Genomic DNA, 25,799 nt, shown 5'->3' on the forward strand with positions numbered 1-25,799 from the left:
GCAAACAAGACAATCCTCCACATCTCAAAACTCCCGCAAACGAGACACTATATTCGGCTGTGTGTCACATCAACCAACAGCCAAGCAGTCTTGTTGGCTGACCGCCAACCGGCCTTCCAATAAACTTCACCTCCATCCTACTCAAACGGCTCGAACGCTCTCCCTGCGACACTCACTAACGATGCGGACCAACCAGCAACATTGTTAGAATCAAATTATTCAGCAAAACCGCCCCTTCTCAGTCCCACCGAGAGGCCGCATCACGTGGACCAAATCAGCTGAGTGATAACGCACACATGCGCTCGCAAGCCGCCTGGCTGTGTCGGAAAGCTGACATCCATCATTCAATGTTTATCTCACGGCGTCGCACAGTGGTTTGAATAATGAAAAATATGATTATCAGTTTTTAAAAAATAGGCTTTATTCGAAGGCAATTAAATCCCAGATTTACAATTTTCCAGTTGTTGTCATATTTACATCTGCTACTAGCCTGATCTCATGCTTTCGGATTTTGTTATTGTAATTACTTACTTTTACTTACTTATGGATCCTGTACACCTCCGGTGGTGCAAAGGGCCGACTTGAAAGATCTCTATCCTGAGCGTTGCCCGGCTATCGCTTTAACCTGTTGCCAGGTTAGATTTCGGTCGACTTCTTTTATTTCTTTATTGAGGCTTCGCCACCATGAGCTTCTGGGTCTGCCTCTGCTGCGATGTCCCGCTGGGTTCCAGTCTAATGCTTGTTTACAGATTTCGTTTCCGCGGTGGAGTTGACTGCAGCCCACTCGATCGCAATTGTGGAGGAGTGGATGAGTTCCAGGAAGTTAGAACTGGCTCACCACAAGACTGAGGTGGTTGTTGTTAACAACTGAAAGTCGGAGCAACAAGCGGTGATAAGGGCAGGCAACTGCACGGTCACCTCTGAACGCTCCATCAAACTCTTGGGGGTAATGATCGACGATAAGCTCACCTTTGGTAGTCACGTCAATTACGCCTGCAAGCGTGCCTCCACAGCTATAGTGGCATTATCCCGGATGATGCCCAATAGCTCTGCGGTTTATGCCAGCAAGCGCAAGCTTCTGGCTAGCGTTGCTCTGTCCATACTGAGGTATGGGGGGTCAGCTTGGGGCACGGCCCTGCGTATTAACTGCTACAGAACGAAGTTAGAAAGTACGTATAGGCTCATGTGCCTAAGAGTTGCGAGCGCGTACCGTACCGTGTCGCACGATGCACTTTGCGTCATCACCGGTATGATGCCTATTGACATCGTTATCGGTGAAGACATAGAGTGCTTCGAAATGCGCGGCACGAGAGGCATCCGTAGGACTGTCAGGTTGGCCTCAATGGTCAAATGGCAGCGTGCGTGGGACAGTTCCATTAAGGGTAGATGGACACATAGGTTGATACCGGAGATAGGTACGTGGGTCAAGAGGCGCCATGGGGAAATCACTTTCCACCTGACCCAGGTCCTTACAGGCCATGGTTGCTTCAGACAGTACCTACACCGGTTCGGCCTCGCCCGAGTGTCCGGTGTGCGTAGGTTTAGAGGAAACGGCGGAACACGTGCTGTTCGTGTGCCCGCGTTTTCGAACAATGCGTGACCACATGCTTGCCATATGTGGTCTGGACACTACCCCGGACAACCTAGTCCGGAGCATGTGTAAAGATGAAGTTGGCTGGAACGCCGTTTTATCGGCTATCGTCCAAATCGTCTCGGAGCTACACAGAAGGTGGCGCTTGGACTCGAGGAATGGCTAGTTCAGGCGCAAATAAGAGGTGGTCCAAGGGTTCGGAGTCGGCTTCATGGGTCATACCGGTGCCCTGTGGTCGAACTCGATCCTTTTATCGAACAAGTGGCCGCGTGAAGAACAACATGGTATCGTCGCTTTCGCGGCGTCGGTCAACCGGGCGGGTTCCAAGCCCGAGGACGGAAAGGGGTCCTCGTCAAGGTTGAGGCAGGCGTAGGCACCGCGTCGGCAAGTCCCTCTGTGGGCTGGCGAATAGGCCCTATCGCAGAGAGGTCAATTTGGGGTGCACGCGGCATCATCATTCTTGATACCAGTCGTGCAAAGGGAAGCAGGCGCGAAATCGACCCTGCCCACCTTCCGAGGACATAGGGCGTGGTAAGGCCACCTGGAAAGCCGGCAATGCGCTGGCACGATACCATGGTGTTCTTCTAAAAAAGCGAGTCACGATGTTCGATGCTGCAAGGACACGCAGCTAACCTCGAGGGTGCGTTATGCACTGGCCCCCCTTTGAAGCATTACTTTCTGGTTGTACCGAAGGGACGATGGGCTTGGCGGCAATGGAAACGGTTTAGCGGGTTGGGGATGCAGTCCTGCCTCCCTCATTGGAGGTGGTCCCTAACCCCGCACTTCCTGGTCAACCCAGGATGTCTGTTGAGCAGATTCCCCCTCCATTGCTTAGGAAGAAAAAAAAAAGATTTCGTTTCCGCTCCTACGTAGAGTGCGGCCGACCCAGCCCCACTTCTGATCCCGAATTTCTGTTGCTATCGGCCTCTGGTGACAACGACGATGGAGCTCGTTGTTTGAGATCCAGTTGTGAGGCCACCAGGCCCGAATTATATACCGCAGACATCTGTTAATGAACACATGCAGCCGTTGAGTGTTCTCCACTGATACACACCATGTTTCACTAGCGTATAACAGCACAGATTTCACGTTAGAGTTGAAAATTATTGTAATTACGGCTATCTAAAAAGAGAATCTAAACATTGGGCTCATGAATCAAGAAACACTATATTTTATTAAGAGCAGTGTTGGAAGAATCATACTCAAATCTCAATCATCGAGGCTTCATGCACGAGCTAACTTGCTTGCGATTCTGTAGGGAGAGCATCGCGCTTGAGTTTCTCAGACAGAATCGCATAGCTTCGCTCACTTGTCGGAAAATGATTTCGCTCTCAAAGCGCCAAAATGCAATCAAAGCATATGTTTTGTTTACATATGGATTTAATAGTCATTGTTTTAAGCGAAAAAAAAGTTAATTTAAGACATTCAACAATGAAAAACACGTAAAAATTATACGATGATGCAAATCGCGATTCTGGGCCATGATTCTGATGAGATTTGAGAATTTGAGATTTTACCAACACTGCGTCAAATGACGGTATGAAAAATACGAACCAGTTCAGGAGACTGCCGCTTACTTCGAATTTTGCCGCTTGTTTCTGGACTATCGTATTTTATTGAGCATGATCATGATTGACCGCCTACGGTTGATATTACGTTATTGCCAGGTCAGCTGTAATTCCACAGAGAACCAACAAATGATGTTTGGGACTAACATCATCTTCAATGTGGAAGAACTGGTGACCCAAATTTAAGCAATACCAGCGCCGGCCGGCGGTTTGGTATACGGCTATAGCGTGTAATTTGATCGACGTTGAACAAAAGTACAATCGAACTCCAAAGACCTATTTTTAAAAATTATCGTTAATTTAAACTTTTTTTTTGGTTCTACTTATTATTTTTAATTAGTTTTTTTGGTCGTACTGATTACACATTTATAAGGATCATTAGCCATACTCATCAACTGGAACCATTTTAGTTCAAAAAAAATTCCACCAACAAGTTTTCAAAGACACGCGTCAACTGCACAACTGTGTGCGAATCGAACCACTGTGGAGTGTACCCATTCACGTTCTATGCATCCGCTGGGAAACCTCACCCTATTTTTGTTTATGTTTGCAATTAGATTGATTCTACTTCCGATTGTTTCCACCACGCTAGGTTAGCGCTGTAAAACAATACCAAGTTCGATTTCAGTGACATCTCGTAGAATGTTTCTACAGCAGTAGTCTGCTCGCTTGGTTCGTGCACTCAGACAGCGAAATCGTCTGCGCCAATAATTTAGTGTCAGTCAGTGCGGAGAGAACGTTGCGCAAGTCACGTTGTCACACAGTACTGCATGCAGCGAGGATCTCGTATGGGAATAATTTGTGAATTGAAGAAGTTTGTAAAGTGAGGGATTTTGCAAATATATTCAAATAAAATATAATGAAAAATGTGGATAACCATCCTTATATTTTTTCATTATCTTCAGTGCCCTTAATAATATGGAAGGATTATATTTTCTCAAAAAATGTCACCAAAGACATGTTAACATTTAACACTTTGACTATTTGACTATATGGATTATTGTATTTTTCGTATCACGCTGCTCATGCAGATTTTCTTGTACGTGTCCACTGCAATGTATTTCTTTTTTCTAGTGAGGACTATAATGATCACAGAATGCTGCATGGCGGGGATTTCACACTCTTGTGCCAGACTGAACAGTAGTTCCTTCAGCGCGATTGGTCATATGGTTTAACTGCTATTGTGACGAAATTGGATGTTCTTCACCGGGATTGTGAAATAATGACGAATATCATTCCATTTGAGTGGAATAGCACACACCGGCTATGAAAGTTGCGAACATGAGTCAGTTACGCATAGAAGTTCCCCTTACGATGACATTATTCTGCCTTCATGATGGTGATCAAAAGTATAGGGAGTAGTCATGATTGTATTGTACGATTGGACTTACAATTGGTCAGGGTTCTAAGAAACAACAGCAAACTTTTTCTATTGAATTGGGGTACTTTTTCATAACAGGAATAGCAATAATTCATAGCAATTTTTGGGTACCTACATTTGTTGTATGATTACTACACACAACCAGAGAATAAAGGTTCCCCCAAACCTCCAAACGCGATGCGACAATTGCGGCGCGATTCTATCGTTTGGCGACTGCGATGCTGACGCCGTTGGTATGGAAGCGTAAATAGAACATTGCCTGCAGCGACCAAACGATAGAATCGCGGCGACTAGTTGTCGCTGTCGCGGTGATGAAATCGCTTAGGTCTGGGGAAGCCTTAAGACTGAACAGAAGAAAGTATCTACACGTGTATTGGTGAAAATCTTCACGCAGAAAATTTATTTTCAATTGAATCCTGTGCCACAGTATGTTATGTATTTAACAAAAAACGTATTTAGATCTGATCTGGATTGGGACCTAGACTTTTTCGAGCATCCACACAACGCAATTAAGTGAGAGTGATGGTAGAAAGCCAATGTAAGACACTAGAGAAATTCCAATGATTCGCTTATAAATAATCACCGCTGAACTCGGATGCTTTACACGTAGCAGTTTTGGATACTCTAGGATGAGAAGTCGTTTGCCTGAATGGAATAAAACATATAAAACGATCTTATACATTGGGCTGGCGGTGGAAAGATAACATTTTTTGTATAGTTCTGATGCAGAGATTGCATAATATAGGTCCTTGCTCGCATACAAGTTTTGGTTGGGATGCTCGACACGGTTTGTGATCAATCTAAACTGAATCATTTGTTTGAGAAACTGCATAAGTCCATTTCATACAATTTCGAGAAAACCACAAAAACTGTTTTTGAATAATTTTTGAACCGAACCTTTCGTTTTCTTCGATATAGATCAACAGTTTTTGGCAAAACTCAACATCCTGGGGCACTTCCAGTACAAAAACTGTAAGCAGTACTCCATAATTGCTCTTCAAAGTGCGTGGACATATGTAGTTTCTCAAACAAACGAAAATTTTTTCATACATTCCTGAACAAAATTTTTTTTTTCGTATTTTTTGCCAGAATACGTATTATTGGAAGAGGATTCAGAATATATAAAAATCTCATTTTGGCCAAAAATTTTACATATGCAGTTTCTCAAACAAACGGTTCAACTACTATCCGAAGACTCGTGCAAAAATTAGAATTTTTTTATTGCTACTTAGGGCCAATTTCTTCACCTCCGCTTAGTGCTTAAACCATGTTTAAACGTATGGGTAAGCACCGCTTAAGAGTTAAGCGGAGGTGAAGAAATCGACTATCGGTGCGATAGCAGAAAACTAATTATGAAATTCCACAAGATCCGCGTCAGACTTTCATAAACCGCGCCAAACCCGTGAAGATCGTGATTTTTAACTGCCCCGAATTAGTGCAGGGACAGGTACAAGTCTTATGACCAAGTTCCAGAAAATATTGTTGCACAAACAAGGCATAGAAACTGCTCGTGCCTAAAAACATCGTAGCCAATATCGTGATTATATCTTTAGCAAATTAGTGCAAGTTAAAGATAGACAGGTGTGAAAATGCGAAAAATAGCAAATTTTATAATACGAGTCAAAGGTGGAAAAAGTTCCAAGAATTATCTTCCTATCGGCGATGGTACCTTCTTCGTTCATTATGAAAGATATCAAGAAAAGTACTGTTTTCCAAGCCGAATTGATGTTAAAGTTATGGAACACTGTAAAATATTTTTTTAATATTATTCATGCCTCATTAGCCGTGCGGTAAGATGCGCGACTTTAAAGCAAGACCATGCTTAGGGTGGCTAAGTTCGATTCCCGGCGCCAGTCTAGACAATTTTCGAATTGGAAAAGTTTCCGAAGCAACTCCCGGAGGAATATATGTGGGACTCTGTGGGAAGGTGGTGGTGGAAGAAAGTGGCTCCTGAAAGACTTTTTTGGAGTACGCCTGCACATTTTTCGGGAGGAATTTCCAAAGGAATTTTAGGAGGAACTACTGGTACTATTTTCGGAGGATCTTCTTAAAAAATTCCGATGAAACTCCTGGAAGATTTCCAGGAGGAACTTCTTTAGTAATTATAGAAGGACCTCCTGCAGCTATTTCTTGAAGAATTTCTAGATAAATTTACGAAGGAACACCTTGAGGAGTTTCCGGAGGAGTTGCTGAAGAATTTTTTGGAGGAATTCCAGGTGGAATTTTCGGAGGATCTCTTGAAGGACTTTCCGAAAAAAAAACTCTTTGATAGATTTTCGGAGGAATTCCTGGTGAAATTTCCAAAGCTTTTTCAGGGAGAATTTCCAGAGGAAAACCTGCTGGAATTTCTGATGAAACTCCTGCAGGAATTTCCGGATGAACTCCTGAAGGTATTTCTGGAGGAATTTCTGGAGGAACTCTTTGAGAACCATCCCAACAAACTTATGGAGGAATATGTAGACGAGTTTCTGTAGGATTTATTGAGGTATTCCAGAAGGAACTTCTTCAGGAATTTCCAAAGGAACACCTGGAGAAAAAATGTAATAAAAGTTGGAAGAAATTTTGAATCTCTGAAGAAATTTTTGAAAGATCTTCTGGTGGAATTTCTATAATTCGTATAAAATATTGGAGAAATATCTGTGAGACTTGCCGGAGAACCTGCTGGAGGACTTTCGGAGGAGCTACTGGAGCAATTTCTGGAGGAACTCCTTTATTAATTTCCGAAGAAACTTCTGAAAGATTTTCAAGAGGAGCTCCTGGAATAATTCTTGAAGGACCTTCTGGAGGAAATCCTGGTGGAATTTTCGAAAAAAAAAACTCTTGAAGAGTTTTCGGGGGAGATCTCCTGGAGGAATTTCTGGAGAAATTCTTGAAGGAATTTCCGGGGGAGTTCCTGCCGAATTTTTCTGAGAAATTCGTGGATAATTTTTGGAGGAATTTTCAAAGAAACTCTTGAAGGCATTTCCGTAGAAGCTACTGAAGGATTTTTCGTAGTGATTCTTTGAGGTATTTTCGAAGGAATTTCTGTTGGAACTCCTGTAGGAATTGTGAAAGAACTCCTTAAAGAAATTCCGAAGATTTTTTTAGAGAAATTTTTCGTAGTAGCATCTGAAGAACTTTTCATAGAATCTGCTGGAGAAATTTTGGGAAGAAGTCTAGGGTGAATTGTCGAATGAACTCCTGAAGGATTTTTCTAAGGCAATCCTGAAGGAATTTCCGTAAAAACTCTTGGAGGAATTACTGGAAGAATTCTTGGAAGAATTTTCTGAAAAACTTCTGGAGGAATTTCCGAAAAAAAATCTGGAGGAATTCCTGGAAGTAATGATGATGTTGATGATGATGATGATATTACCATCTATTGTAGCAAGTTATTTCATGAAAATCATTTTTGTTTGCGGTATTGTTATTGGGGTGGCAAAATTGCGGTATTTCTATTGGGGTGGCAAAATTGGGTCAAAAACGTGACAAAATCGAGACGTGATAAAAGCGGGTCGAACACGTGATAAAATCGAGGATAGATAAAATCGGGGGAAGACAAAATCGGGGAGTGATGAAATCGGGTCAACACTACTTGAAAACATAGATTTATGCAGAAGTTCCTCGAGGATTCTTGAAAAAATTTCTGGAGGAATTTTTGAATAAATTACTGGAGGAGTACTGCGGAATTTTCTTTTAGCTTTATTAGGGTGATTTTAAGTTCTGCAAAATTCCTTAAAAAATTATGAATACTGTATAAGTCTTCAAAATAATTAAACATAATTATCAAGAACTTCAGAAGATTTTCTCCAAGATTTTCGAAGAAATGCTATAGAAAATCTGTAGAAATTTAACAAATTTGTCGAAAATTCCAAAAATTTTCAGAAGAATCTTCAGAACTTCAAATTTTTATATAATTTCTGAATAATTTAATGGTATCTACCGAAGATTTTTTTTTTATAAATTTATAAAAACTAAATTTGCAAGGTGGCCCCTTGAAAAACAAACAAGATATAGGGCATATTACGGTGCCTTATTCTATTATTATTATATTGAGTTAAAAGCAATATTAATTAAAACAAACACTAAAACTGATAGTTGTTTATTGGAAAATGTTGACTTTCTAAAATGCCCACGTCTCGCCCCATTACAGAGTGAAATTTGAATGCGTGATTAATATCACTTAGGTGGTTACTGAATTAAGTACTCAAATTTAATAAACCCTGATTTAGTGAAATTTTTATAAACCCAAACCGCCATAAGTACACGATAAATGCAACATTTTAAAACAGGTATGCTTTTGAATATGCTTGAGGGATAGTATTGATCCGCGCTGTTCCACGCCGTCGCTTTCGGTTCAAAGTGGATCGGCGCACAAGTCTAATGGGGCAACATTTTCTTAAACATAAAAATAAAGACATCAGCGGAATAATTTTTTAGAACGTTTTTTTTTATTTTCTGTTCGCAATGAGAAATCAAAAGTTCTTTCATTTGGCATTGTAATGAACCTTAATCAGTCAATCACCCTTGACCAAACAGATAAAAAAGAAACAAAATAATTGATTAACTTATTGGTTCGCAGGGAATTATGGATAAATCAAGCAGTAGAGATAGTTAAATTCTGGCCCAATACGCGCAAAATATCATTTATCAAAATTTTCTGAACGTTTTTTTTAAGTACATATTATACAATATTATTCATTTTTTAATATGATTTTAAGCTACTTCATACAGTTAGTATTACAACCCTTCTAGATGGTCTTATTCACCAATAGAAGTAGCAAGGCTAAGTAAACCAAAATTAAGCAGTTAACAATATCTATATTCACAGTTTTATAGAAGCAGGATGGTTGCAATTTTGTTCATAACACAAACTTGCGTAGAGATTAGGTAAAAAGATCATGTAAATTCGTTTTTAAACAAAACTTCCGAGTAAAAAATATTTGAATTCATATCCAAATAGAAATAATTTAAAATCTGACATACTTGCTCAGGTTTCGTTGAATGTTCTATTTTCTGAAACATAAAATTCTTCTGTAAAAAGTTGTCATGCGGAAAGTCCAACAAGATTTTTTGCAGAAATTTCTCTAAGGGTTATTTACAGAAATTCTACTGAAAAATGTAGCAGGAACTCCTGTGTCAGTATTACATGAATTTCATTGGAAATCTCCAAGGGTATCTGCACAAATTTTCTCCGGGACTCCTGTGGAAATTTGCCTGGAAATTGCTGCGGTAGATCCTCCGAGAATTTATACAAAAATTCATTCGAATACTTTTTCATAAATTCAATCTGGAGCAGGTATTGAAAGCGTGAGTGAAGCGGACGAGCATTGATCTAACTCAATCATAGCATCCTATGCCAGTGAGTGAACACTAAACAGCCTTGCTCAGATGGATACCAAACAACGATTATGAGCGATCGCTGCTTTCGTAGACAACGAGCAACAGAGTTCGCCAAGCCAAACTTGGTATTGTATCCAGGGAAGCTACGACTGGAGCATTTGTGTTACGCTTGCTCTACTAGAATAAAACCAAAACAAATCAGTGTCCGCTTTATTCACTCTGCTCTGTTGCTGGGATGGAGGAGAGAAAGTATCAAAGCCTCCCATGCTGTGTATCAGAGTTCCATTCTCATAGCGGACTTAATTTTACTAATGTTTGAAAAGATTTTTCAAACTGATCTGGAGGAGGAGGAATTCAATCTGGAGGAATTTATCCAGAAAAATCCGCAGGATTTTTTACGACAATACATGCGAGAATCCATCCATGAATTCCTGTTGAAATCGCTTTGGATTTTTTGTTTACATAAATACGTTGATAAAAACACAAGAACTTCCGGGAATTCTCCCGTAGATTCAAAGCGAAATTTCTGCGGATTTTTTACAGGCATTCCTGCTGTCATTGCTTCAGCAATTTCCGAGGAAATTGCCACGTGAATTCACGAGGAAACTGCACCAGAAGACCCTGCACAAATTCCTTTGGAAATGCAAGTGGAAATTTCTTAATAAATCGCTTTGGGAATTCCTGAAGACACTTTTTGATTAATACCTACTAAAAATAAATTCTTTTCCTAATTCAACCAACCAAAACCTTCAATACTATAAGAGAAGAAACTAAATCCCGACGTGAAGATTAGACGAGATAAAAAAATGGAGTTTAGGAATCAATAATTGATGACCAAAAGTGACGGGCATCCTCTTATAATACTTGTTGAACGATTGAACAAAATGCATGACATTCAATAAGGACTTGGAACTGTCCGAAAAACTGTGGAAGTTTGAACTTCAAACGTAAAGTTTATTCTCAACATTATTTTACTATAGAAAGGAAGCTCCATGCATTATATCCAGATTTTTTTAGTTAAATTTTCACCTGAAACTAAATCCGCGCGAAGTCTTCAAATCGTTATGTACATCCGCGCCAAATCCGCGAATTTCTCGAAGTCGTAACAACCCTGTATATACAATTTAACGGATTCATGAACCATTAGTTGCTCCATAAGAGTGATATAAGACCATAATAAAATTTTCAAAGGTTTTGTTTTTAATATTTAGAAATTACAAGATTTTGTAGAAGAAGGAGGAAATAAGGGAAATATTTTGAGCATTTCAATGAATTCTCCATTCACTATTACATACCGCTGCTAGTAGAAAAAAATTTAGTACTTCAAGCGAACCTTGATCTGGTATTGCACACTTCATGTTCACATCGGGGAATAGCTTCCGTATCAAGCGCCTCACTATTCAAGTAGGCCTTCGCTCCTCAAACACCCTTATCAACTTGCAACTCGTCAATATCTGAAAACTTCTGAAAGATATAGTAGTGTATGTTCAAAACAAATCCAGTCTCCCGCTTTCCGACGGAACGAACTCTCTGACATAGATATAGCAAGCGCCGTTATCACTGCTCAGCTGTTTCGACCGAGCTCAATTTGTTCCCAGGCCAGTAGCGAGCGTTCGAATAAATGCCTTCACAACACATGACCCATCTTTTTTCAAGCCTCGTACCCCGATAGGAAAAGCCTAAATTAATTCGCCTATGGATATAACTATACTTTCTTGTACTTGAGTACGGAATTGAGAATAATATGCAAAAATCGGAATCTGGGGGCTCGTTCTGCCATACCTCATAAAATATAATATGCTGTACAAAATATGCAAAATCGGTTGCAATACTTTTTCTAAGCTGCAAGAATCGTATAAGCAACAATCAAAACAACAACCTACCTGGAGGGGTGTCGGTCAGTACCGAGATATTGGATGTGTCCACGTGTGGCGCGAACGCTTCATAAATGTCCGATTCTTCTTCGATACCGCTCAGCTGATCGGTTCCGATGGCATTCACCGGCATCGTGGATCAGGATTGTGTTTCTCTCCGCTGGTCACCAAGAGAGGATGAACTGCACTGCGCGCCCCCTCACTGCCAAAATAATCTTTCTTCCGATACACTTTCCGTTGGCAACGAGTGTCACGCGGTGCTTGGATTTCGATCGGCCGTAGGCGGGGGAGTTGCAGTTTGGTTACGCGGCAACACTAATCCACCAAAAAATCAATAATTTGCCCTTTTCGGCCACACTTGGTTTCACCAATCGATTTCACCCAAAAAAAAGCACCGAAGTGGGTCCTACTGATAACCAGCCAAATCGCTCCGCTGTCTTGCTTCGCTCGCCACTATCTGTTGCTCATTTATTTTTTACTCATTAGCAATATATCGAACCGCGCGCGCCCGGTTTGCATTCGTTTCTATCGGCCAGAACCCCGAAATATGATATTCGCCGGACTGCTTCACTTCCTCTCAGCACGGCTCGGTGTCTCTCCAGTGGTGCTGAGGCCTGAGATTGGAGCATGCGAGCCCGGTATAAACACTTGACAGTTTGATAGAATCGAGCGTCGAAGCGCTGCTGAATGGTTGAGCAGGGAGGGCCGACGACGGGCGTCGATAGCTGTAGCAGCTTGCCACCAACACAGATTCGAGGAAAACTTTGCCGTCGTTGCGCGACTGCCCCGAACGACGAGGGATTACTTCCAGAAATGAAAGGCTGCTGATAGATGGATAGAGAGCTGACTGACTTGGAGTATGGATTTTTATGTCGGGAATATCACAGCGATTTACAATTGAAAATAAAAACCGGCACAATTCAACTGACTAGACTATTGACTTGAGCTCGTGGTAGCGTTTTGTCGCTTATCTTACACCGGTGCGTCGCACTAAACTATGTTGAATCTCACTTGTAAACTAATTTTTTTGCTACTTCGTCGCGTTGATGTGTCTACCGATTCGGAATTCGTTTTATTACGGACAAATCTAATCTCGAGTGTCGGATCGTTGTCGGGCAGGTTGCCTTTGCTCGTTCGTTTGTTTTGGTCGATTGTTGTCACTTGTCTATGGGGACACTAGTACCCCGGGGCGTACTCGGAATGCATGCATTTTTATTCGATCGGCGCAATTATGTGAGATCCTCAAAGAGCATGGTGTAAGCTGTGGAGGAGAGACAAAACATTGAGGAATTAGTTTAGATTTATGGGAAAATTTAGATAAATACAGTAGATAGTTAAAGTGGATATCTGTCTTCACTGGTGTTGGACCTTTGTTGACGCTAGCATTGGGCTGTACTACATTTTTGTTCATGGCCCAAATGTGTTAAAAAAAACTGTGGAAGTGTTTTGGGACTGTCGGTATACTACGTGGACAGATTTTGATAAGTTTTAAGATAGCCACTATAACACATAATTGATCACACAAATTTTCCAAAAATTTGTGTAGAACATCCTCGCCCTCCCTCTCACTAACTAAATTATACACAGCCCTCCCCTAACTATGGACAGCCACTTTATGTATTCATGTATTGATCTTCATAAGCTGCTTGGGGCAATGTCCAAGTTTTTAAACGGGAATAAAGAATGTAATGTACATCTGAGTGATTTTGAAAACTTAGGTACATAAGGTCAAGACAATGGAAAAGATAACTATGTCAGTACGGTGGACAATGATGTTGACCCAGTCTTCAAGCAATTAAGCAATTCATTTATTAGCTCTGGAGCTACAAACCGATAATTTGACGCGAAGGTTTAAAGAAAACATGGGGCTCCTGCCTATTTCAACGTTTTATCTTTCAGACTAAAATTAAATCACTTAGTTATGAGCAACAGTGAGTCAGAGAATGTAATCCATGCCACGTAATAAGCCCAATATGAACAGAATTTTCCAACAGATTGCAACACATATGTATTAATCTATTCCGCATAATCCTCTACTCGATATGAAGGCATAGGTTCAGCAAATTTTCTATCCTAGTTGTTTGTGCCCCTGCCGCCCGTCACTACACCGCACACTAACACATACTTTTCTTGAGCCGTTGGGCTTAATGTCACACGCTGACTGCATGATCGTTAAGTACAACCCCTGGAAAATGCTTTTATCCAATTAGTACCCCTCTGTGACAGACGCTGTGGTTGGCAAAAAGCTCCGGACGAAGCTCGTTGTTACCCAGTCGGACACTAAATTATGATTGTAAAAAGGATCCCTGCACATCATCATCATCGCTATCGTTCGTCGCACTGTCGTCGTCGTCGTCTCAATCACGATTCTTTTGTCATCGACATTCACTGAAACGTGCAGTCGGTATGTGGGTAGGTGTATTTTTGGCCATAGGCCACAAAATCTAGTCATAACTGGCAGCCAACCACCAACCATCCTTCGTTGAAAAAATAAATACGTCGAGTTAAGCCGCCGACGACGACGACGGACGGTTCGATAACATGATAATACAGAAATCGGCTCTCCCGTTGCGACGACGATGACCTTGTATAAATGTGATATGAAAAAGCACCCTTTGGGACATTAATGTCGCGACTTTGGTTGTGTCATCGTTATCGATATTTGCACTCGTTACGTCTAGGAGAGTGGCGTTTTTTGGTAACCGAGATGGAGCTCTAAATACTATCATACCTGGGACAACAATTATTGTTTTCATAAATCTAGGAAGTGACTTACTGGCCGTCGCGATTAATCACTGTTAGTAATTGAATGAGTCAGAAGAATTGATACTATGAATGAGAAAGAGTTGCCTAATGTTTTAGGATGACCCATGACGCATAGTGGTTGGAATTGTTTAAAATTAAATGCTACTGATAATGTTTTCATATCTAGATTTATCTTGTAATAGGACAAAAATATTAGCAATGATAAGTTCAGTGACACTGTATACGTACGTATTTATAATTTCTATTTATAGATTACAACAACTTCGCAACAACAGCAAACATTCCATCTAGTAATTAATGATGACAAATTTGATTTTCTTCTCAGTAAATTCTACAAACGGTATTTGATTATACTATAGTCGGGATGCTTCTTCTTCCTACCCTGATGTTTTTGATCTCTATGGAAGCAACCACTACACGATTCAGGTTTCAGCCCATGTCTTCCATCCTACTAGAACTAGGATGGCGTTACGATGACACGTAGATTGGAAGACTTGCGACCGCTGATCCCGTCTAGCGGTGTGCACTGACACCGAAAGTTTTTGCATCGAAACCTGTCATGCCGCGCACCTATAATTTCTTACACAGGTTAATTTTTTTAAGGAGTGTACATTATTCAATAGTGAATATTTACAACGCTATATTTAAATTAAAAAATAAAAGAGGTAAAGTTCCAAACAATTTCTCGTACTAATCCGAAGAATTCGTGAACATTTTAAAGAATTTTGCGTGGATATTCCACGGAAGAAATTCCGAAAAATATTCTTTTGTGATAATTCCAAAAAATTTCCCAAAAAAAAAATCCAAAGAATTTCCCACAGAAAATTCGAAGAAATTGCCGGTGATTTTGCCGAGGAAATTCCGAAGAATTTTCCGATGGAATTTTAATGAACTTGATTAGAAAATTCCGAAGAATTTCTTAGCAAATCTTGCAGTATTTGCTGAGGAAATTCTGACGAACTTGCCAACGAATATGCCGAAAATTCCGGAATATTTCCAGAGAAAACTCTTAAGAATTGGCCGAAAAAATTCTGAATAATTAAACCCCAAAAAATTTCCGAGAAAACTTCGAATAATTGACAGCGAAAGTTGAGAAGTATTTCTCGAGAGAATTGGGAAGAATTTGCCGAAAAAAAAATATTTCCTCGAGGAAATCCCGAAAAATTTCCAAAGAACTTTTGAAGATTTTGCCGACAAACAATATTGAATAATTTGCCGAGGAATCTCGAAAAAAAATATCAAGGAAATTGCGAAGAACTTCTAGAGAGATTTCTATATAATTTGGGCCTGGTGGCCTTACAACTTGATCTCGAACAACGAGCTCCATCGTCGTTGTCACCAGAGGCCCGGTAGGGGCGGTAACGAAATCTGTAAATAAGCATTGAACTGAAACCCAGCGGGACCTCGCAGCAGAGGCAGACCTAGAGGCTCATGGCGGCGAAGCCTCAATTAAGAAATAAAAGAAGTCGATCGAAAACTAACCTGGCAACAGGTTAAAGCGATAGCTGGATATCGCTCAGGATGGAGAAGTTTCAAGTCGGCCCTTTGCACCGGAGGTGTGTTTTCATGTTTTGAAAATTTTCAAAAAAAATTGGGGTTACTAAATCGTTACAAAATCGGTTCAACATTTTATTAAAAAACTGTTTTCCTCAGATAACGCTCATATTTCGATACCTTTAATATAAAGAGCTTAGGAATGTTCTACAAAGTTTTTCGTAATACCAAACTCTATACCTTTTCTAAAAAAAACTAATTCTCTATTTATGTTTTCGACGAAAAAACAACTCACTTCTAGGTGACATCATTACATCAAAAGATGCGTCTTTTCATGAATAAAAACTTTATAGAAGACATCAATCATCCACTATCAACGGTTAAAAAGTTATTAAATTTTGATCGAATCGATTTTGTAATTCAAGACTGTGCAACGGCTAGAGGTGTGCGCCGCTGCGCTGATATTTTTGTATCGCTTTAACTTTGACATGCCGCTGATCTATAATTTTCCACGCCGATTCAAATTCGAAGAAGTCTGCATAATTTTCCGATAGACAACTCCAACTCATCACGTTAAAACTCCACAGATTTTTTCGTGAAAAAATCAATGATTTCCTTAAAAAAATAAGAAGGACTTCGAGTGCAATTTTGGTTTTACCGTAGAAATAAAAAAAACTCATTGAAATTAATTTTTTTTACGGAGAAGGGTCCTTTGGCAGAGAGCCAATTAGCCTAAAATCAAATTTTGCACGAACCTATCTACTCTGGCCGATCATTTCCTTTGGCTGATAAAAATCGTTGGCCGAATATGGCCATTTGGCCGAAATGGACATACGGCCGAAAGTGTCGGAGTGTTTTTTTCGGGCCAAACGGTTCTTTCAGCCAAACGACCATTTCTACCAACTTTGTTGGCCAAACTACGAGCTCGATCGAATGTCCCTTTCGGCCAAATTACATTTTCGTCAAACCTAACACCTTTTCGGACATGCGACCAATTCCGCCAAATAGAATCCAGCTTACCATGGGGACGACAGCATTTGGCCGAATAAACCATTGGACCAAAACCCATCTGGTTGAAAATAGTTGTTGAAAAATCACTTTAATAAAGCATTAGAAAAAATACCTTCAGTAACTCCCTGCGGTGCAAATTGGCGCAGTTAGTTCAGGTGGCATCTGAAAGTCCTAGATTTCTTCTATAACTGGCATGTGAAACCACTTGTAAGGAAAAGTGGGTACGGTATGTTACATTCAGAAGAAGTGTCCAATGTACTGGAGTTCGAAACAGCTTTGCAGAGCAGAGAATCAATTTTTTTGACGTAGAACTACGTCTGTCTTTTCTATATTGGGGTACACTTTACGATTGCAAAAAATCGAAAAAAGTCACGAAAATATGATAGACTTTGAACGTTAATATCTCAGCTGATTCTGGACGGATTTTCAATTTTCTTGTGCCATTCAATCAAGGAAGAGTCAACGCTTCATATCCAATGTACAGTGAAGTCGTTTTTTACGCGGTTTTATTTTTACACCATTCGATTTTTATGCGATTTTTTCCCTAAAATTTCGGGATTTCCGCGTTTCGTTCAGAAATATTTTGGAATCTACGCGGTTTTTTACGTTGTTTTAATTTATGCGGCCAATATACTCCGCGTAAAAACCACTGGAATCGTGTTACAATATTTATGTATGATTAATATTTTATTATTGAAAACTTGTTTACAGTTTAGCAATCGGTTTCGGTGAATCAGTCAATCTCGTAAGCAAGCTTCTTCTTCCATAGCACTACATTCCAACTGGAACTTGGCCTGCTCTTCAACTTAGTAATCTATTAGCATTTCTTTAGTTATTAATTGAAAGCTTTCTATGCCCGCCATTGCATTAGTATGTATCTTGTGTGGGAAAGTCAATGGATACACTATGCTCATGTTGTCGAGAATGTTTCCCGCCCGAAAACACCTAGAATGGATCAAGAATCGATCTCGCCATCTCCGGACTCTGCGCCTTTGTTCGCAAAGCTAACTGGAAACCTCAAGCCAGTAAGACGTCAAATTAATGCAACTTACAGGACTTTTAGCTGGTGCAGTTCGTTTGTGCTAACTTACACGAGCGTTTTCTCTCGAAAGCTTGGGGCGTTTGACGGCAGCTTCTGATTTCTATAGGTGTCTGCCGGAGTAAACGCAAAGTCCGACGCAACTCACGTGAAGAAATAATAATTTGTATCAAAAAACTGTCAAACTTCTTTGTCGCGTCTAATCTGACTTTTGGAATCGATTGATAATAAATACAAAATTATCATTTAAATGTAAACCTAACTTATACCAATTTGATGTCAACAATGAAGTTCAATCGGATGTTTGGCATTGTGTTTTGGTGTTATGTAGGAAAATAAGTTCAAAAGTAGCATTTACCAATGCTTCAAATCGAGATACAACTATCAAATGTTTCTTACTCTATAGTGAAATTTTATCAATTGATAATTTGGATATGTGATCAGTGACGGGAAATGTCAAAAAAATGTCATAGGGTTGCTATTACTAATTTGCTAATAACTTGTTTCAAAAGTTATTTACTATTCAGATTTTTTGATTAACATAAAATACTCAAAAAATCTTACAACTTTGCCGAACAGACCATTGTTCTAAATAAAAAGTGTGAGTCATGATAACGAAATTTAAAAAATGTCACGAAATGTCATGACATTAATGTCATTTGACATTAATTGGGCTCTCACGCCGTCAATTTCAGATTTAGAGCAATGACCTATTAGAAAAAGTTTTAGGATCCTTTAAGGGCTACATGTTTTATAAAACATACAGTTGTAAATAACTTATGACAACATTTATTAACAAATTAGTCCCATGACATCGATATGATATTTCCCGTCACTGTATGTGATCGCTTGAGAGTGTTGTTCATCCTGGATTATTTCGAATATTTGAAAATTTTATTTTCATTATCCTTTTTAAATGTTGATCTGATAATTATATACATCACCAGGATTCGCAATGCAAACTCAATCTCAGGAGCACAGGATAAACAACGAAAACAGATTCACTCTGGGCTTGAAAAACGCTTGCTTTGGTCTCATCGAACAGAAAAGTCGAAAACCTGTACATTACATACAGCTACGTAGTTCAACGTCACCTTTGCGTACAACCCAATTGGGCTGCACCTTTGAGTTTTTTATGAAAATACGTACATTATTAGTGAATTAAATTCTGTTTTTCACAGCAAATTAATCGCTAGTCAAGTTGAAAACCGAAATTGGGGACTATCGCAAGTGGTGGAAATACTTTAACCAAGGGCCATACTCTTCAAATAAGCTACCACTGTAGAACTTTTTACAAACTACGGCCTATTTATTGACGTCATTTTCAGGGGGTTTATACTTGCGGTTTTTGGTTTGTGGTTGGTAGTCTTGTACTAGGGAACCTTTGGTTCCGAATGCTGGAGGTACGATCCGACAAAACGAATGCCGAACTACAATGGTTTGGTGATCGGCGCCAGGTTCAACGGCGGATTACCGCAGTAGGCGCTAATAAGGCGCGATCAGGCGAGATTTTGCGGATTTCAACGGCGAACCTGAAGTTTTTACAATGGCGGATGGCTGCAAAGGAGCATGTCGCCGTCATAGACGTTCGAACCGTGGGATGCCATCGACAATGGCGTCTTATGGCTAGCATTGGCTTTGATGCGTCGCTAGAGGTGGCTCGTCGTCTTTGCGTTCTCCGGCCGTTTGCTGGGAAAAAGCCCAAATAAAAGAAAAAGACCCATGCCTCGGACCTAACCACACATTAGACCCCTGTGACGTCACTAACACTTTTTTTAAAAGACAGAATCACCGTCTTCGACCAGAGGTCGCACAGACTGAACAATTAACATCCAGCATGAGACAGGACAGGACATTTACGCAACACCCAATGGACCACTGCAGAACTTTTCGCTTCACGAAAAGTTTTCTCCTTACCGGGGCGGGAATCGAACGCAAACTCCACAGCACATGCGTCTAGACGATTGACGTTGCTAACCGCACGGCCACGAAGCCCACCACTTGTTCCACTATTTTCACACTATTACAATTAACTTTAACCTTTTTCTTATATATTTCGTCTTGTTTGACGATGTTTGTATTTGAACAATTAACTTTTCACAATCGGACTGTAATATACAATTAGTTTTAGGACAATTTTATCGCTTAATAACACTGTACATACTTTTTACAATGATAACTTTTACTAACACAATTTTAATTCGAAGTACTACAATTAGCCGTTTTTACTAACCGACTAACACCTAATTAAAGAAACAAAAACTCAAAGTTAAAACAATTACACCACACGAAGATTTACTTTTTTAACCTCTATTTAATAAAAAGCTATACACGCGCACGCTTCTAGACTGTTCTAGATTCACCAGCCAAAGGAGAGCGATTTTGGGATTTATTTCCTTTTTATAGAAAACCCAGAATCTAAATTAAATAAATTTATGCTTTTCGCATTTCCGCACCCTTTATTTTCGCTATTAACGCTCCACCTGTGGGCTGCTACCTTCATTGGCTGATAAGGGCCGGTTCACACCAGACGAATATGCGCTGTCATTCTAGCACGACAGATCGCCGTGAGATTGAGACAGGCTCAGCTCGCACACCAAGTCACTGCGTGAGTGCCAACTATCTCATTCGGGTGGGATATTTATTTTGATTGAGGCGTATATTGTTTTGGTGACGACGGTTACAATGTTACACCGTTTTTTACAACAAATGTACATCTTAAATGAAATCCAACAAATCAAATGTATCTGGCAAGGTCTATTCTATGAAATTTGAACTTTTTCTCGAAGGAAGAATCAAAAATTTTACCTACAGAACAGAGAAACCAATTCTACATGAAAATACGTATTTTTGAGAAATTAAACCCGTTTTTTTTGTCAAAAACACACGGTTAGAAAAAAGTACCTAATTTTAGGTACTTTTCACTCAAATCGGAAGTTTAGTGGGAAACCAAAATTAGATTTTTTTTTTAATTAGGTAAAATTTACTTGATAATAAGTAAAATATAGAGGTAACGGCTCAAACCTTGGCCCATTAAGCTACGGTTGAGCACATTTATCGTTATAAATCTTCATACATTGCATTTCCAACCAAAATTATTCCAGCAGCCGGCTTGGTTACATTTGGGTTTGACGCCAAATAGAAAGAAATGACGATGAATGTTCGCAATATCTCATTTAAACCAGCGAAAGTCTCGATAGAAATGGACAAAATGTCGGCATCCTTGTCCCTATCTGGTGGATAATTTTTCAGCCCACTTGGGACGAGTGATTGTTGATTTCGAACATACGAAAGATAAAGATGGGTTGCTGTTTATAGTACCAGTCATTTTGCTTGCGTTGAATAAAGGCAGCATGCAAACAAATAGAGAAAATCAAATCATCTTATTGAGCGTGAATTCTAATTGGTTGCATGTAAAATACTACCATACTGATTGTGAGAGTGCGTTTTAGATCCCCCCCCCCCCCATAGTACGCTCACCAAGGACATGCTAACGAAAATACTATTATATGAATGATTTATTTCCCAAATATTTACCATATTCGCAAGTGAAGAAGTTTAGAAAAATGAAAACTGTATTAAAAACCGCAATTGCAAAAAGGCTACATGTTCTAGCCCTCATGTTGTGCCTTCAAACAAATTGCATACGTTAATTATTGGCTGCCGCATAATTTTGAGATTTACTACTAGTTATGTTGCTCTCGCTCTCGCGATACTCTCAAAGAAACTTTTTTCTAAACCGTAAACAATGCTTTAGGTGGGGATGATGCATAACGCACTACTGAAGAAAGCCAATTGTAAAACTTATTCTAAGCAATTCCTTGCTTTGTACTGTGCATAAACAGTTATAACTGTGTCAACTACCTGATGTTTGTACACAATCATTCATAAATACAATTATTGGATGCTTGTTTTGAACTCTACCTGCATTGAAGTTTCATGATTGGTACGTGCGTTTGATTCCACTCCTCTTTATATCGATCAGCTGTTGTGAATTCTCTCAAAACTCTCACGTGTTTCAACTTCCCGAGTTGAAAGAATACTTCTAGATTGCTTTGAGAATAGGTCGTATGTGCAAAAGAGAGGCTCTCTTGACTTTCATTCTCTTTCGATTATTATAGAACTATACTAAAGTTTACTTCGGATTTCTTGGCAGATATCTAAAGACAATAGCTTTGTCTATCGTGCTGGAGTGAAAATGTAGCAAAATATGCAAAATTAGCTTATCTATTAGCGAAAGAGAGTGCAAGCAAAGAGAGACTCTCTATTGCACATACGACCTATTCTCAAAGCAATCTAAACTTTTTCGGTATCATTTTACAGATCAAAATACTTTTTGCAAGCAATAATAGATCAAAATTATGATGAAGATATTTGTCAAGTAATTATTTTTTGTATGTTCTGCGAATGAAAACGATTATATCGTGATTCGAGAAAAGCCTAATGAGGGCCCATTCACAAACTACATAACGTTTTAGGTTGTGGGAGGGTACTTGTCTGAGCGTTAAGGACTTTATAAATTTCAGAACCCTACCATACATGAAGCATTACTAGAGGCTTGGTGTGGGTTGAGTTTAGCGTTATGCAATTTGCGAAGGAAACTTAACCGCTCAGTGGATTAACCTGTTTTTACAAAAATTCTTAGCAACCTAATCGCAAGCATCGGATATTCTATCTACAGCTTTCGGTTATTTTCTCCAGTACGGGTTATTGGTGAGAATGTTTTGATTTTAGAGTTTCACCTATACTAACGTAGTGGTACAAATCGAAAGCGAATGCCACCATTTGGCTACGGGGCCCTTAGTATTATCCAAAAAAGTTTTGGTTAATTATGTCGCTATACTAATGGAAATTGTGAAATAAAAATGATAGCTGACATAGTGTGGTTGTTATCCATTCATCTGATATGCGAAAGCAGGTATGTTCATTTAGAAAACTCTTCTATTGGGCAAAAGAAAAACTCTAGCACAATCAGCCTGCATACGTCAACGAAACATGGCTACTAAAAAACCGAGTCAAAGTGATTTTTCACGCGAGATAATTGCTTTTAATAGTTTAAGAAGTGTTTAAATCTAGAGTTATGAAGCAGATATATGTTTGATACACTTTTCTAAAGAAGCAGTGGTTAATATCTCCCTACAAATCGACGTATTATCACTGAAAAATTGATTTATTTGCGTGATGAGCCAATGTTACATCCAGTGCAAACATTACCGCCGGTTACCCTACTTAGTTTTAAATAGAAACTAACCAAGAGTTAGGTAAATTTCACTCAACTATTGGGGGTGGGGATTCTCATCGATTTGTTCTCGGTGAAAACAAATCGATGAGAATCCCCACCAGCAATTTCGCGGCGATTGATCCATTGTAAACATCACTTAACTATTGTAAACCTGAGATTACTTAACGTTGAGTTCCCACACTTTACTGCCCTGTTGAGTGGTTTTGCTCTTCATTTTATGACAACAAAGGGAAGAGGGAGGGAGATGCAAGAGAAAAAAAGTACCTAAAATTAGGTACTTTTTTCTAACACTGCAGGACGTGTTAAAGGAAATCTTAATTCAGCGTTAAAAAAATCTATTGATATACATTGAAAATGGTTGACGGAAGCGAAAAAAAGCTCATTTTTTTGGATAGTGCCCACTTAGTCAAGAATGTTTCTCACCCGAAAACATCCTGGACCGGATCAAAAATCGAACTCGCCATCTCCGGATTGGCGATCATACGCCTTTGCTCACAAGGCTAACAGGAGACCCTGGCACTCCTCTACAGCCACTAACAGCATGTTACAGGGCTGGTAGCGACCAATGCCACTCAAAGTAGTGACTTTAGTGACCAAAGCTGACGAAAAAAGGGACCAAATAGTGACTTTCAGTTGCAGAAAAAGTGACCAAATCAAGCTCTATCTGGTAAAAGGGCGAATGTCGCAAGAGAGGATTCTCTTCGTCGATTTCCCCTCTTTTGAATAAAAGTGACAAGCAGGGAATTTCTTTGCAGTTTATCGCCTCAGAATGCAAGTTCGCATTGTTTTCTATCGTTCTGAGGTGATAAACTGCAAAGAAATCTGCTGCTTGTCACTTTTATATAAAAGAGGGGAAGTCGACGAAGAGAATCCTCTCTTGCGACATTCGTCCTTATTCCAGATAGAGCTTGAAATAGTGACTTTTAGTTTCAGTTGATGAGACGAATTCAAGTGTTTTTAGGTCGAAGGAGAATGTTTTTTCATAATTTGTGGCGGATAACATTTTTCACTCACCACTCTCTCATAACGAATCAGAAGAGAAACGAAAATCGTGCAAGCTAACTTTTATCTACTCAGTTACTAAGTAAAATTGTATTGTCCGCACTTTCTTTATCCCACGGAAACTTTACTAAATATCAGTCACTAGCAGGACTACTCAAAATTTTATTTATACAAAATTTTATGACTACTCAAAATTTTATTTATTTATCAAATGTTTATTTATTTATTTACTTATTTATTTACATATTCTTTATAATCGCATAAATAGCCACTTAACAGTTTTCAAAGCTTACGCGCCACTGGAAGTGAATTAAACAAGGTTATCACTTATAAGACCTGTGTTTCTTTCCCGAAATAATAATAATAATTTCTCGGCAAAAATTTGCGTGAAAGAATATTCTCTTCTCGTGAGAATGAGTAAAAATTACGATCACTGGATTAGCTGAACACCTACTTAAAAAAGATACAGATTTGTCATATATTTAGGGAAATTTTTGGAACTGTTAGTGTGAAAGAAACAACAGTACGGATCGTTTTGGTAGAAATCGAAACTAAAACAAAACAACGAGCAAGGGATAAAACGCTCGACTTCCTGCTTATAATGCAGGACCATCGGGCTCGACTTCAGATTCAAAAGTTATCAAAAGCTAACAAATCTAACAAAATCTAAAAAAAATCTTTTACATTCATGCCGTTTAAAATGTATAAATTATCATCATAATATATTTTGGAAAATTCTAAAATATTGATCGAAGTGGATGTTGAGAGGAAAAAAACGGCTTTTATTTTCTCATGTTCTTACAGCAAAATTACTTAGGGGATTCCTTACATATTTAATGTACCTCCCTTCAATTCGATTGCAGTATAATCATAGATGCAAATATCATTATTTCGATTTGAAAATTAAATATCTTTATTTTACCAAAATACCACGCGCTGAGAATCATATGGGTATTAATCATTTTCTCTTAATCGATTTGTTTCATTAAACTCAACTGTTTCCAAAGTTACAACCGTGATTGTTGCGTCTGGTGCAAGATACAATCGTCCTTTATCACACCAAACCATACAATCTTCGGCAAACTACCGTAATTCGCTACATTGATAAAAAGATAACATCAACGAAGAGCAACGAATTAAAGCAGTTACGGTCCTATGATTCTAAGCACGAGGTTTGTGATGAAACATTTTTCTGTTATTCTCCATGAAATGTATAATTTAACTTCACGGATGTATGATAATCTGTAACTGTTGTTGTTATTGATACATAATTGAGTGCTGACAAAAGTCGAATTTGAAAATATTCGAAGGGTATTGTTCCTTCCAAGAACTTGCTTTAATGAAAGTAGAAAAGTGCTCTCTGAACTTTTAAATATTTAAATAGTATGAAAACACAGATTTTTCTTCTCGCTGTGCGAATTCATGAATGATTTTTGCTATGGAATTCGACAGCGCATGCAATCTTCAAAATTGGGGAGTCTTAATCTCCTTTAAACTCAATAAATATTTTTT

At 39.1% G+C, this 25,799-nt stretch overlaps 1 protein-coding gene across 1 annotated transcript in view; it reads right to left on the reverse strand.

Annotated features, from left to right (window-relative positions):
• LOC134212805 (GTPase-activating protein skywalker) overlaps positions 1-25,799 on the reverse strand; it is a 237,906-nt gene that overhangs the window by 171,305 nt on the left and 40,802 nt on the right. The window contains exon 2 of the mRNA XM_062690991.1: positions 11,743-12,994. Coding sequence (XP_062546975.1) covers positions 11,743-11,866 — 124 coding nt within the window. The 5' untranslated portion in view covers positions 11,867-12,994. The remainder of the gene's footprint in view (positions 1-11,742; positions 12,995-25,799) is intronic.

This window comes from Armigeres subalbatus, chromosome 2, assembly GCF_024139115.2.
Source record: "Armigeres subalbatus isolate Guangzhou_Male chromosome 2, GZ_Asu_2, whole genome shotgun sequence".
Taxonomy (NCBI): Eukaryota; Metazoa; Arthropoda; class Insecta; order Diptera; family Culicidae; genus Armigeres; species Armigeres subalbatus.